At 38.5% G+C, this 16,015-nt stretch overlaps 1 protein-coding gene across 1 annotated transcript; it reads left to right on the top strand.

Annotated features, from left to right (window-relative positions):
- Positions 1-1,023: 1,023 nt before the first annotated feature.
- ndufs8a (NADH:ubiquinone oxidoreductase core subunit S8a) lies at positions 1,024-15,648 on the top strand. Its single transcript, XM_059334337.1, has 8 exons — positions 1,024-1,152; positions 4,439-4,493; positions 4,841-4,906; positions 6,339-6,428; positions 7,500-7,608; positions 11,771-11,834; positions 13,037-13,165; positions 14,674-15,648. Exons 2-8 carry the CDS (start codon positions 4,451-4,453, stop codon positions 14,803-14,805), a joined length of 633 nt encoding a protein of 210 aa, XP_059190320.1. The 5' UTR covers positions 1,024-1,152; positions 4,439-4,450; the 3' UTR covers positions 14,806-15,648.
- The last annotated feature ends 367 nt before the right edge of the window (positions 15,649-16,015 follow it).

Below are 16,015 nucleotides of genomic sequence, written 5' to 3' on the forward strand. Positions count from 1 at the left end.
TACTTGTAGATATCACCATATTATATTTATATTATTATATTATTTATCTCCACATATGTTTGTTTTTTATTGCTATAGTATAATACAGTGGTTCTCAACTTTTTTTCAGTGATGTTCCCCCTGTGAAATATTTTTTCAGCCAAGTACCCCCTAACCAGGGCAAAGCATTTTTGGTTAAAAAAAAGAGACTTAAAAACAGAGCGCTGTGCCATCAGTGTCTGATTTATTAAACTTTGGAACTGATAAACACATACAAAATTCAACATTTGAAAAAAAACAAACATTTTAAATGTTAATAATCCATGGCTAAATTTATTGCAAATATATTATATAATATTCAAATCCCCATCCATGGCAGCCTACATGTCCAAGTATCCTTGAGCAAGATACTGAACCCCAAATTGCTCCCGATGCTGTGTTCATCAGTGTGAGAATTAATTCCCAATGGTGGCAGGTGGGACGGTTTGGGGTAGCCTCTGCCACCAGTATGAATGTGTGTGTGAACTGGTGAACGAGCGCATTCTGTAGTGTAAAGTGCTTTGAGTGGTCGCAAATCGACTAGAAATCGCTATATAAGTGCAGGTCCATTTACCATTTACCATAAAATGTAGTGATTCAAACTAATGTAGTAAAAACAGTGAGCATATAAGCATTTAAAACTATGACTGCTACGCTTCAACCACGACTCCATCTTTGAGTTTTCAAGTGATTGACAGGTGATGCCAGGTGGCATATGACAGGTTGGGTCGAACCATCCTGGTATGGGGGACAATCCTAGTTTTGAGGATCAGGAAATTGAATAGCCTACTGAATATAAAATTCATTTTATAAACTTATACTTATATTTTCCTAAAATATTTATTAATAATTATTTTTAAAGGATTTTTGCATGGATACTACTTTTTAAATGTATAATTTAAAACCTCACGTACCCCCAGGGGTACGCGTACCCCCGTTTGAGAACCACTGTTATAATAGGGAGCGCCGTCTCGGCAGAGTGCTGTGGTTATTCCATAGACTGTATGGGTTGTTCCCACTCAGAAACACTAGGGGGCGGTATGCACCTTTAACAACTAGTTTGCGATACTCCAAAAACATAGAAGAAGAAGTCGTCCGCTGTTCTGGTTTAGAAGGCCAAATAGCGACATCTCGGTGAGTTTAAAAGTATTTAAATGAATAAGATCTTATTTCTGACAAAGCTCCTATACTTCCCATTACATAGTTAATTTATTACTACTTATATCTGATTTGTAAATGGTTAGTATCACCCTTAATTTACCTCCCGCGACCTTTTTGTAAAAGTCCTTGACAGTATGTGCTGTAACCTGCTTCAGTTAACGTTACTAATCAGTGCTATGTTAGCCTAGCGAGGCTTTTTACTGCTCACTAATAAACCCAGAGTTAACTCAGGCTGCCAGTCCGTGTCTATAGACCAGGTGTGCTGTATTTAGTGTATGCTTTGTATGATACTGCTGGCTAACATTTGTTTAACACGCCATGCTACAGAGAGTTAGCGTCAAGTGGGTCAGCTTAGGTCACTGGTTCACTGTTAACGTTTAGTTAGAGTTCACTTCAAAGTTAGTTTGCTATGCCTAATGCTACCGATACACTAGAAGACTTTGACAAGATTTGGAAAAGACTCCTGGAAAACTCTAGACTCACACCTGCTCACGTCTAAAGACAAGTGTTTAGAGTTTTTAGTCTCACACTGAGATTTTAGACAGACTGAGAATCTTTCAGGGTCACTATTTACAAGACTACAACTAGATTCTTTTAGCAGTTTTTACCTACCATGCATTTTTTTCCTATCATGCTCTTAGTAAAAACTCACTAAATGGAGGAGAAGCAGCTTTTGGCTCCAGCTGCTCTAGTGTGTGACTCAGTGGTTTGTGTTGAAAACAACAACAAAAAGAAGAGAAGACGCCACAAAATGCCCCTCACAAAGCTGAAAAAGGGTTTCTGTTTTTATCACATGAAATGTTGACTATTTTACAGTAAAAATAGATATAAGGAAGAATAAAGGGAAGGAACATTTAGAAATGAATTCATGATATACATTTATGTCCTATTTATGTGTTTAATTGAATAATTATATTTATCAGCTCTGTCAACTTTCATGTAGTTAATCATACATTAATCATTGATGATTTATTACTTATTAGGGCCTCGGGGGAATCGCACCGAGCACTGGTCCCATACAGCAATAGCTGTAGGGGTCCCATACAGCAATAGCTGTAGGGACCAGTGACTACTGTTATACTGTGGATTTCTTCTTATTCCTCTTGCGGACGCAATTTCGTCCTGCTACTAGTAGACAAATTATATATCAAAACGTGCGGTTTGATCGGGATCGGTGTGCTATTACTTTTCTCTACGGAATACGAATTTTTCGCGACGTAAGTCGCGAAAAACTGCCCAGAATTTTGCATTGAAATGAATGGGACGGCCGAAAGAAAATGAGCAAAAAAGAACATTAGACACAAGTCTTGTGTATTGGTGTATTAATCCACGTTTCGATAGGTCATATAGTTTTTTATCAATCCCTGTTCAATGACCATGATCATTTTTGGAGAAATTCTGAGATTATAATGGGTGTGTATTGCACGGAATGTTCGTGTCAGAGTGTGTGATGTCATCGCTCAGAGTGTAGAGGGAGAGGTAAAACTGTCAAAAAATACATTTTAAAACTGCGCTCCAGGCCGCAAATTCCACTCTACAGAAATAATTTATACATAGAAATGTAGGAAAATTTGTCTTCTCACTCACAATCCTCTGGTAAAGCTGTCGGAGTTATAGTTTGGGCGTACGACGCACAGATGCGGCACCAACACCACCAACAACAGCCTCATTGGGTCCCATATTAAAAACGCAGGAAGATATCGGAAAAAAGGAAGATGGAACAGTTTTTTTAGATCGCTCTAACAAAGCTATTTTTTAATTTTTCTTCAAAAAAATCATATGTAGACGTTCAGGAAGAACTCAGGACGCTCAAAGTGAAGTCGGATCGATGCTAGGTATTATGGTTTTGCCAAAAATGCTTTCTGTTCGAGGCGAGAAATTTCACTCTGCCCACCTCTGGCTGCTTTCACTGTGCCAGAAGATTCCACAGCTGTTAATTCTGTTGATTGCTCTGCTCTGATTGGTCGACCCCAACGCTTTGATGCTTTGATGTGATTACAGTTACAGATACACGCACGCACACACACACACACACTGGTCATTTAATGTAATAACAGTTAAAGATACATGCACGCACACACTGGCCATTTAATGTAATAACAGTTAAAGATACACGCACGCACACACACACTGGTCATTTAATGTAATAACAGTTAAAGATACACGCACGCACACACTGGTCATTTAATGTAATAACAGTTAAAGATACATGCATGCACACACACACACATGCACACACACAAACACACACAAACACACACACATATGCGCACACATTTTGAGGCTAAAGGGCATAGGTTGCTGTAAATAAATATTTGAAGAGGAATGCTTGTTGTAAGTGTGCTCCTTGTATATTATATAGTATAACATTACTAGTATTAATTGTTTGAAATCTCTGAAGAATCTCATCATAGTGTACACACACCGGCAGTAGCCCCTGTGGCCCTTTCAAAATTTCCCCTGAGGAAATTTTCTAGTTTATGTATACATTTACATACATTTTAACTGGGTCTCCTTTAGAGTTCCAACTAAGGATTCTTTTCATTATCGATTAATCTGTGGATTTTTTAAATGATTAATCAATTTGTTGTTTGGTCAATAAAATGTTGACAAATATCAATCAGTGTTTCCCAGACCACAAGATGACGTCCTCAAATCTCTTGTTTTGTCCACAAACCAAAGAAAGAGATATTCGGTTTATTGTCATAAAGGAACAAAGAAACCAGAAATATTCACATTGAAGAAGCTGAAATTAGAGAATTTGGATTTGGAAAATTAAAATTTAAAAACCAATTATTCGATTATCAAAATAATTGACGATTAATTTAATAATTAATTATTGATCAATTAATCGAATAATTGTTGCGGCTCTTCATAATATACATTTATTTCCTATTTAATTATAATGTGTTTAATTGAATAATTTATTTATCAGCTTCTAAAAAAGGGTCCTGTGTTCCCTGAGCGGGGAACATAGGGAAGACCCTGCACTGACATGTGCCTCTTTGAAAAAAGCATGTGAAACCACCCCTCTTGTGGTAATCTTTGCAAAGATACAAGGCACTTTCACCAGAGTACATGTTAGAGGATTTAAACCCCCCACAACCAAGCGGGACTGTAACCATTTAGATGATGGCAAACAACTTGGAGGAAGGAGCGACTGTTTAATATGTGCAGACCAGTTTTTAAATGTCCCATAACGTTTTGATGCAGTCGCTATTTTTGAATTGTTCCTCAATAGTATTATGTGTTGTTCCAGCTTGAAGACGTGATGGCTGCAACATTGCGATTGCTTTACTCTGTGTCAAGGCCAGGTAAGATTTCGTAGCCACAGTAATATAAACCTGTCCAGTTGCACATAAAATACTAGTAATTTGAGTGCAACTGGCCCGATAGTAGTAACACAGTTAAAAAAACACAAGAATGAAAAGTGACACAACAAAAGTTGTTAAATATTTTATCCCATCTGGGTCAATAATATAAGCCATGCCAGACTGAATATAGAACTAGATCTGCAGATGGTCTAACACAAGGAGTTGTGTCTTTGCCACAATAACATGTACAGCACACATTCATTACCTGTGAAGTTTCTTTAGTTGTGTCGTCTTGTATTGGGATGTACCTTAATGATATTGCACATTATCATTTACTTTTCTTTCAGGCACTTTTGTGGCCAGCCATAATTTAGTGAGGTCCTTCAGCGTGTCCACACAAAGGGAAGGGTTCAGTAAGTATGGCTACAATAAAAATGCACCTCACTGTGTTGTATTGTTATCACTGATGTTTCTCTTTGATGGGCCCTTAGGGGCCTGTGGTACGAAGCAAGATCACTGGGCTAGCAAGCTAGCAAGTGATGGGCGAATCTAGCTTCATTAGAGATGGTCCGATCAGGTTTTTTGGGACCGATACCGATCACCTAAAGCCTCACCGATCCGATTACCGATCAGAACCAATCGATCACGTGGGACAATATTAATATTTAGATTTTACTTGTTTTCCCCCCATCAATTATCCACTCATGGACAGGCCTATAGTCTTTCATTTATGTTAACCTTGTAATCATTTATTTACTAGATACTACTAGATTACCTAGATTGACCTTTATTTATTGCATAGCAGTAACTTTAATATTCCTTCATAGCAGCAGTGGCACTGTGGAAAACAATATGCCAACATGGCCTCTATAGGGCAGTCAAGAACAGGCAAGAGCTTCATGTTGAAAGTTCATTTATTGATACTATCCATTTTAAATGGCTGTATTGTTGCATATATAATAAAAAATAAAATTAAAATAAAATTGAGCCTATTTAACAGGCTAAACAAACTCAAAATGCCAGTCTGAACATTGGTGGCATTATTGCACATTGTTACACAGTACAGTGTAACATATTAATATTGCTCACTGTCATACTAAGATTTCTCTAAATGTCTAAACGCTTGCATAAATTGCAGCTAGCGTGTATGACATCGGACTCACTCACTTGGAAAAAGTTCCATATGGCAGACATGTTGATGGTGTGTGTAGGTGCATGCAGGCTGCGTAACCACAACACAACACTTCTTCTTCATTTTAAAGCGGCAGCGTTTCGGCGCACTACCGCCACCTTTGGATCCGGAATGTATATCACACCATAACAAACACTTGTTACGCACAAAGCACATGTATAGTGCGATCGGTGATTTTAACCTTTTGATCTGATTTTTCGTTCAGTTGCCGATCGATCGGCGTCATCCCTAAGCTTCATCTTTATGTCTTTCTTCCTGTTTGTGCTGACACAGATTTGAAGCTTTTGGGCTTTTCTGAAGTGTTGGCGGGACTCTGGACAGCCAGGGCCAACACCAACAGAAGTTGTGTTTTCTGTTTTGTTGTGTTTCTTGATTTGTTGTGGTGTTTTCCGATTTGCGGATGTGATTTGCACTTCAGGGCCACTGTACTTTTGAGATCTTTCGCGATATTCATCTCTTGTTATCTGCTTTATCCCATCACAGTATACTCACACCATTCTCTCCACCATCTCTCTCACCGCGTGTGTGTGTGTGTGTGTGTGTGTGTGTGTGTGTGTGTGTGTGTGTGTGTGTGTGTGTGTGTGTGTGTGTGTGTGTGTGTGTGTGTGTGTGTGTGTGTGTGTGTGTGTGTGTGTGTGTGTGTGTGTGTGTAGAGTATGTGAATGCCCAGGAGCTCCCTACAGATGTGAAGTCCATCACAGACCGAGCTGCTCAGACGCTGCTGTGGACAGAGCTCTTTAGAGGTCAGCTCAAGTCTTATATAGTCCATATATAAATAAAAATGCATTTTGCAGATTTCTCTTTAACTAACAATAATTCTAGCAATGCTTTTTTTCATGTAGTACTGTTCTGCCCTACAAAGTCTAACTGCAGTAACTACATTTTTGGTCGAAATTGAGTTCTAACTAAAAATTAACTCCTTGATGTCTGTTTTATCTTGTGACAAAATTTTAGATTCCAATTTTGCTTTATTTCAGAGAAATAATCATAAAAATTGCAGTAACTGCAGTTTTCTTTGACTGAGACATTGTAGCCTTGTATTTCTTTATTGTGTTGAATAGTGAAGACAAGAATAACCTAAATTATAAGATTATTTGATAGGGAAATTATCTAGATAGTAATTAAGTAAAAAAGTGAGATAAAATTATATTAAGACTAAAATATAACATTTTAAACACACTTATTATAAAGTCAATTTGAAAATATTTATTCACTGAAAACAAAATATAAAAGCTGAAAGAAGACAACACTGTAGACACTGCACTCTGTTAGTCATTTCTATTAAAACCTTTTACCGTGATGCAAAACCAGAGTGCAGTAATTACATTTTGGGGTCAAAGGTCAAATATATCGTCATGATTTTTGAGCATAAAAATGACATCATCAATACATGTAGAAAGTATCACTGAGTATCACTCATATCACTGATCTACCTATAACCCATTTGGCTGGCCAGGTTAAAAAACGTTAAACTTTAAAGCAGTTTTTCACTGCAGTTAGACTTTGTAGGGCAGAATAGCTCAGCACCAATAAAACATTAACATGTGGCTGTTGAGATATTAATTAATTCTTTCTTTCCTTACTAGGTTTCTTTTGTTTTTATTGAATCAAGATGATTTCAACGTATTTTGTAATCACGTTTATGTTTAAAAATGCTTCATCAGGAAGCTATTGCATGTTCACAGAAATTGTGACGAGATAAATCACCTCTTGTTTCCCATGGAAAATGTTCCTTGTCCATGTGATCTGTATGTATTAGTTTGAGATGTGTATTTCTTTCATACCAACATGACAAACATGTGTTCTGACGTCAGGTCTGGGCATGACAATGAGCTATCTGTTCAGAGAGCCTGCCACCATCAACTACCCATTTGAAAAGGGGCCCCTGTCACCTCGCTTCAGAGGAGAACATGCACTGCGCAGGTGAGGACGGCCACTTATTACCAACTCAGTGGATTGTGATACATTTTTTAAAGTTTATATTTTGAGAAATCAATAGCTTGAATTGAAAAATTGAGATTTTATTATTAAACAAATTAACATTTATTACCACATAAACAAACGCAAAAGTACCGAAAATTGGTACCGTTGAGTACCGATACCGATTCCCAGGTACCGGGTATCAGTACTGTATTGGTTCAAATGTGAAAGGTACCCATCCCTAGGTATAACTGATACAATTGGCTAAGAGCTACCTACAGACGCTTTTGATTGACATTCTAAGCGCCCAATAAACGGCTCTGGAGGATCGTAAACCACACCTCCTCTACGGAGAAATGAATGGCTGGTTTCCAGACTAATCTCATTTGTGATTAGTCTGGCGTAAGCCAGGCTAGGAAAGATGTAGATGTCTGCAGAAATGGCTACGCTTGGGGAAACTCCCCTCACCCCAACACGTTTCCACCATTAGATTACAATCCCTGTGATTTTCTGAAAGTGATAATCTGACATCACGCCAATCTGAGGGAGGGTGACTGCAGCTCTTGTGAACATGCACAGCTCTCAAAATGCAAATTAATTTGTTCATGTTCTAACCTTTTCAATTTGCCACTGTGGCTCACTGTGTCACCACGGCAACCACAGAAACTACAAAGAGCGAAACACTACAAAAATTCAAAATTACTTTATTTATCTCCGAGGGTAAATTCAGTTAGTCTGGTAGAATCTCTTGAAGAATGAGACAGCCTGATGGCTGTAGGAGAGAAGGATCTTTTGAACCTCTCCATCCTGCAACAGAGAGAGGAGCCGTCCACTGCTGTTTTTTTGGTCCATAAAGGTTTTGTGTAGCGGATAATCCGGGTATTTCAGGATGGCCTGGAACATGTTGACAGTAGGGATGTCATGATTACCCGTTTTCACGATTAATCGCGGTATTAAATGTCACGATAAGTCAATCGTAATGTTTCCTAAATACCGGCAATTTCCGGAAAAGATTATGCTGGAACCATGCTGGTACATCAGCGCAATTCGCCTGGAATGAAAATAAAGTTACACAACAACCGCGTGTCACCACTTGTGTTGCTTTGTTTTGGGTCGGTGCAGCTGCAGACGGAGGTGACAGGAGGTAAAGCATGGAAGGGGAAGAGCTATTCCCTCTGAAAAAACCTGTAAAATCATCCGTGTGGGAATGTTTTGGCTACCCAAAAAATGACCGAGGTGTCATTGTTGAAAATGGTCTGCCCAGGTGGAAAACATGCCACAAAAAAGTTGCTGTTAAAAAAGTCAATACATCAAACATGTTCCAACACCTGCGGGATAACCACGTAAAGGTAAATAGTAACTGGGTTAAGTCATGTCAATGTTTGCCAACATAATGCATTGGTAGAAAATACTTACCGTGTCATTTGCCGTTAATTGTGTGCGACACTGATTGGGCAAACAGTGCAACGGGACAAGTTAAACCGCATCACGTAACGTAACATAAAGCCCAACATGTCTCATAGTGAGTGAGTCGTCAAACAGTTTCAGTGTCACTGTGCAATGTATGTATGAGAAAAAGTCATGTAATACTATACAGCAGTAGTTCTCAACCTTTTTGATTCGCGACCCCCAATTTAACATGCATGTTGTCCGCGACCCCCCCTCACTGAACACAATCTCACACGCACAGTTCAGATCACCCAAAAGGAACAAAATGACCAAAAAAAGACACAAAATGACCAAAAAGACACAAATTGACCACAATGATTTTAAAAAAGACACAAAATGATCATAAAGGACACAAAATTACCAAAAAAGACACACAATTACCGTAAAGGACACAAAATTACCAAAAAAGACACAAAATTACCAAAAAAAGACACAAAATTACCAAAAGAGACTCAAAATGTCCAAAGAGATTCAAAATGTCCAAAAGAGACACAAAATGACCCCTCAAAAAAGACATTAAATTACCAAAAAGACTAAAACACATGAACACTTTAACACAGTGGAGAAAGAGCTGACTTCCAAAATTATTTGCCGACCCCCAGAAATCATCTCGCGACCCCAATTGGGGTCGGGACCCCAAGGTTGAGAATAGCTGCTCTAAAGGTCCTCAGTCAGTCAACATTTACATTACCTCCGTCTGTTTCTGTATGGAGCAAAAAGCAGTAAAAGCACTATGGGTTGTCCCTTTCATTTATTTCTCATTTATTTGTGGCAATGTAATTTAAAAATAAAATTAAAGGACCATAATAATCGATAAATATTTTTATCTGGCCACATAAGATTAGACAAACAAGTTATTAAAATGATTTTAATAGCTTAAACATTTAGTATATTTGACATTCCCCCTGTATTATTATCATTTTTCTTGTACTTTTTGGTTACTTTACATTGTTGCTTTATTATTTTGTTATGCGAGCATCCAAAGAGGGAAATAAAAAAAAAATCAGACCTATAAGGAGTGTTCATGTGATTTAACTTATTCATAGTAGTATGAAATTAATGAATGCAAAAATAATCGTAATATCGTGAAAATCTGTAATCGTGACATCCCTACTTGACAGGGCATCTCTCCACTATATACATATACAGGAGCTGATTTTATGAGTTATCTAAATTCATGTCTGTAGCAACATCAGCTTAAAAGTCTAAATTTGTATTATGTTACCAAGCAAAATTTTCAATAGTCATTCTGTAATTTTTAAATAATTTTTTTAATTAAAAAAATAGCATAATACTGTACTTTTTCCCCATTTTTCTTCATCCACCTGCCACCATACACACACATACCAGAGGTTGCTTTAGACTTTTCTGTTGTCATTTTGAGGCACAGGGTCATAAAACTTTTTTTTTTAAAATATTGAGACATATTTGATAGCATTTTTATTCTTTGATTATTAACATGGATAATGTTAGTTTGAGCAGGGGAACAGAGATTGGTGTACATGACTGAAGTCAGCCAGTTCCTCTTTAACCAGGGTTATCAACACCATCACAAGTCTTGGGTTGTTTAAAGAAATATTGGACATTCAGTGGCCATGACATTTTGCAATTGTATGTTACTAGCAAGGTTATTAGAGTTAACGAAAAACGAAGGAAATAATGAAAACTAGAATTTAAAAAGCATTTTTGTTAACTGAAATAAAAAACAAGAGTTTTTTGCAAAACGATAGCTAACTGAAACTGTATTGTGTTTTTGTCTGTCAACTTTTTTCATACATAAACCTTTTTGGTTGATATGAAATCTATTTAATCTATCTGGTTTTATGACTTAATAAACTTATTGGGGCTGAGATGGATCAGACAAAGGAAATAAAGGAACATTTATTGTGACCTTATTGAATTGGCACCCAACAAATACCCCATTACAAAAAAAAAACTAACACTAAAACTAATACAAACTAAGCTAAAACTAAGCATTTTCCAAAAATAAAAACTAATTAAAACTAGCAAACTCACTCTTAAAACGAATTAATTTGAAAACAAAAAATCACAAGAAAATTAAAACTAAAACTAATGAAAAATCCAAAACTATTATAACATTGGTTACTAGCTGATAATAGTGAAAATGCCATTTCACACAGTCACTGCGCTCAGTTATTGCACACGTCACCAACTGGACAGGGGTGTGAATTATTGAATGTCACAGTAGAATGCTCCAGTTCCAATCTGTCAACATAACTGATGGCCACTGGATGCTTTTTAACAGGGAAAATGTTCAGTTAACGCGACCCTGATGCATTCTTGGGTAATTAACAATATTCCAATCTGCCGATTTATGTTTTTCTCTGGCAGTTTAACACTTGTCTGGGATCAATCGAAACTCAACATTTTATTGTATTGTTAATTTTAAGACATCATCAAATACTCCCTCTCTAAGTGAACAACTAGGATGTTGAACCTAGTAGTGCTTGTCTCCATAAACCCACCAGTCTTTAAGAACAGGAAAGAGTATGAATATGAATTCTACACAAAAACATAGTAAAATTATCAGATGGTTTGTTGTCACCTCAATGCTCAACTTTTTTAAAGTGACCTTAGCATATCAGTTAATGACAACAGTTAAAATGTGATTTTAGAATATTAAAGGGGGTCCTTGGTACAATATAAGTACTGCGGATCAAACATTAACAAAGTCTTTGTGATGATGTTCCACCAGATATCCTTCAGGAGAGGAGCGCTGCATTGCCTGCAAGCTGTGTGAGGCTATCTGTCCTGCACAGGTACACACACACACACACACACACACACACACACACACACACAGGTCCCCAAGATGTGGCTTGAATGCATCATGTCTCTCTTTTTAATATTTATCATGCAAAACTACTTTGGCTGTCAGTGTGTTTAAACAATAAGTAATTGTTTTCACTGTGAATAATATATGAAGTGTGTGATTAAATATAAAGTGGCTTGCAAAAGTATGCCGTCATATTTGAGTCAAAAGTCGCACATATTCTGCAATCAAGTGAAGCAGATTCAGGCGCGCGCAAGTAAACAAACAGCAGCAACACGCACAACAACTCTCTCTCCCCCGTGCTCGCTCTTGTTGCTGTTTGTTTACTTGAGCGCGCCTGAATCTGCTTCACTCGGTTGCTGAATATGTGCGCGAAGATCAAACAAGTGTGCGTGGCAGTTGAAATCTGCGCGTGTGACATGAAATAAATGCGCGTGCAGATGTGTTAACGCTTGCGCGACTTTTGACTCAAATATGACGCCATACAAAAGTATTCATCCCCCTTGGATGTTTCACCCTTTTCTTGCTTTTACACATGAAATCATGGTCAATATAATTTGGCCTTTTTAAAAAGAATTTGCAAAAAACCCTCTTTAATATCAAAGTGAAAACAGATTTTTACAAAATAGTATCAATTAATTAGAAATATATAAGGTAGAATAAATGATTGCATAAGTATTCATCCCCTTTGAAGTAACTGACCTAATTCAACAGAGTCACAGTTAGTAAAATGGAGATCACTTGAGTGCAGTTGATGTGTGTCAAGTGATCGTAGTATAAAAATATCTGTGTCCGTGAGGTCCAGTCTCTGGTTCACTATTCCTACTACAACTTCAACATGAAGACAGAAGAACACCCCTAGTAACTCAGAGAAAAGATCATTGAGAAGTATAAGTCAGGAGATGGCTACAAAAAAAGAGAGGTTGGTCACCAAGACACTTACGACCACTCTGCAGGAGTTATAAGCTTCGTTGGCTCAGATAGGAGAGACTGAAAATACAACAACTGTTGCCTGTGTTAAAGCAAGAAAAGGGTGAAACATCCAAGGGGTATGAATACTTTTGCAAGCCACTGTACATTTTATGTAAAAAAATAAAATAAAAACAAACATAGATTGCCAATTAGAGAAAAGTCTGAGATGGAGCTCTGTCAGTGTGTCTGTTCATCTTCAATAATGTGTGTGTCTAGGCCATCACCATTGAAGCAGAGACTCGTGCTGACGGCAGCAGGAGGACGACTCGCTATGACATAGACATGACCAAATGCATCTACTGTGGCTTCTGTCAAGAGGCGTGTCCTGTGGACGCCATCGTAGAGGTGCGTGTATGATTCTGAAAATGTATGACACACAAGGTCCTCAACAAGGGGTGCACAATCAATGACATAACTAGTTGCAGACAAATGAAATTTTCGATAATTAGTCTGTTACATCATGGTGTGTATATTCTGCTGTGAACGGACCTGTCATCATTCTCTAGAGCCGAGTTTCTGAGGGGTGAGCCATCTTGCATCATTACTATCTTTGCTGAGAGTTGTGTGTGCCAAACAGTTGGTGAGCTCCTTTTCACACAGCTGGCACATTATCCAGTGAGAAGTGATGATGAGTGGCAAGGGAGGAGTATATTTCTGAAATGGAGGGGAAGAAGGAGGTGTCACCTTGAAAAAAAAATTAAAAAAAACCAACCCATTGATCTGTTAAAGAGATCAATGCTCATTGTGTGATTATTGTTGACGAGAGAGAATAATCTGATAACCACTGGCTCCTTTGCTGTGTGTTATAGTTGATAATGTACAGCCTGACATGAAATACATTAAGCAGATAAACCAAATTTTAATGAACTCTGAGGGACAACACCCTCCTTCCCAATTTGTCTATTACAAGTGAGCTAAACGACTTTATTGCTCACTTGGAGGCTATCAGCAGCTAACAAGCAACAACAGCTGAAGCAGAAGTTAGAGGGCATCCATATGCTTTTCTTAGCCTGACATCAGGAAGGCTTTCAAGCATTCAAGCTTTTGTATTTCATTTTTATTGGCCCCCAAAAGTCCTTTCATACTGCCGGGCTGCAGCTTAAAGAATACATCTGAGTCCTGGTCATCTCACGCCTGGACTACTGCAACTCCCTCATGGCAGGTCTGCCTGCCAAAGCCATCCGACCTCTGCAACTCATCCAGAATGCAGCTGCTGGGTTGGTCTTCAATCCTCCCAAATTTTAACACACAACACCCCTCCCTCCCTCCACTGGTTACCAGTGGCTGATACGCTTCAAGACTCTAGCTCTGGCGTACTCTGCTGCTAACGGTTAAGGTCCTACATACATCCAGGAACTTGTCAAACCCTACACCCCTGCCCGTCCTCTCTGCTCTGCATCAGCCAAACAGCTGGCGACTCCCACCCTGCGTGGGTCAACTTGCCTCAAAACCACTTCCAGACTTTTCTCTGTCCTGGCACCCAAATGGGGGAAGGTGCTCCCCACCGACATCAGGACCTCAGACACATAGACATATTCCACCGCAGGCTGGGGACCTACCTCTTCCAACAATACCTCGGTTAGGTCATGGTAGCCCTATCTAAATATAAGATATAGCACTCCTGTAGCGATTACAGATGGCTCTTAAAGTTATGTACTTACTTGATTCCTGTGGTCTGAGGCTTGTACCTTCAGGTTGTTTGCACTTATAGTAAGTCGCTTTGGACAAAAGCATCAGCCAAATGACATGAAATGAGTCCTATGAGTCCTAATGAGAACCTATTGTAAATGTTTTTGTCCTCACTCATACTGACCTCACATTCTTCTCTCCACACTCTTTCCTTCTTTCTTTAGGGTCCTAACTTTGAGTTTTCTACTGAAACCCACGAAGAACTGCTCTACAACAAGGAGAAGCTCCTCAACAATGGAGACAAGTGGGAGGCAGAGATAGCCGCCAACATACAAGCAGATTACCTCTACCGATAGATCGCCCCCTACCACCACCATAGACACACACACACAGACACACTGTGTACTGTTAGAAAATACCAGCATAACCTGACACACACATACGTCCATACTGTACATACTGCAGATGACAGACTCAGCTGGGGATGGCTTGTGCTTGGATTTGAGTTGGATTAGTCGATGCATCTTTTTTTCCAAACCATTATCACCCACTTTTCCTCTGGTGTCAGTGTCATCCCCTTCTGATATGAATATACTTTGATACGTTTCTGACTTTTACCAGTCAGCCTTTGAATTATATATTTATTGTAGAATGATAAATTGGCTTCCTGTCCGTGTGATTGGTGTACAACAGTCCAGCTGCCTCGGCATAGTCCAATCCGTGATTTATCAGTCATCCATGTGGTTGTGTCTGCACAGTCCCACTGGACTATAAGCATGGAGACTTGAGTCATGCAGTGGCAGTCTCAGTGCTGTACAATGATATGGACTATTGTTATTATCTTGGATGTCATTGCAGTTTTATGGTCTTTGTGCTGTTGTCACCCTGATTCAAGAAATAAAATACTGGGAGAAACTAACTGTGTCAAATGTGAAAGTACCATCTTAACTTTGGGAAACAAATTACAACAATAAACTCTTTGAAAAGCTGCAAGTGGACCTTGAGTAAAGAGGAATCTTTGATTTTGTCTGTAACTGATTCAAAGTTTTTTTTTTTTAAACTTTAATAATATCCATAATAAATCTGAATGGTGGAAATAAGCATATAGAGTGATCTTTTTAAATTCATTATAAATGCAGAAATATGTTTGTTTTAACTACATGGTGAGTCATAAATAAAATGTAAAACTTGTGGTGACACACTTGAGTTTAATCTGTGATCTGTCTTCACTCCAGTTTGAAACTACAGAGATGTTGCAAGGTATAAGATCTGTCCGATCAGCTGCAGCGTCTAATCAATAACCGATGTCCAGTCGGGGCGGGGCCACCGCTAAAAGACTTCCGCATAGGATGCTCACATGTATCATTGCTTATGGCTCCTCTGATATGCCTCCTCTATCCTCTATCCTCTCTCCCCCGAGCACAAATGAGAGCTTTGCGATGGTCGTAAACATGGCGCACACGAAACAACTTCCGGTTCAAGCGAGGATAGAGGATAGAGGACGCATAAAATAAGAGACATGGGATGCACCCATGGAATCAACTTAAAAGTACAGAGGAAAGGTTA

Source organism: Centropristis striata, chromosome 1, assembly GCF_030273125.1.
Source record: "Centropristis striata isolate RG_2023a ecotype Rhode Island chromosome 1, C.striata_1.0, whole genome shotgun sequence".
Lineage (NCBI taxonomy): Eukaryota > Metazoa > Chordata > Actinopteri > Perciformes > Serranidae > Centropristis > Centropristis striata.

Excerpts from the sequence above, each read along its gene's own strand:
- ndufs8a (XM_059334337.1), top strand. The coding sequence starts at position 4,451 with ATGGCTGCAACATTGCGATTGCTTTACTCTGTGTCAAGGCCAG. Across the intron at positions 4,907-6,338 it reads CACACAAAGGGAAGGGTTCA|AGTATGTGAATGCCCAGGAG; the intron begins GTAAGTATGGCT and ends GTGTGTGTGTAG. Across the intron at positions 7,609-11,770 it reads GGAGAACATGCACTGCGCAG|ATATCCTTCAGGAGAGGAGC; the intron begins GTGAGGACGGCC and ends ATGTTCCACCAG.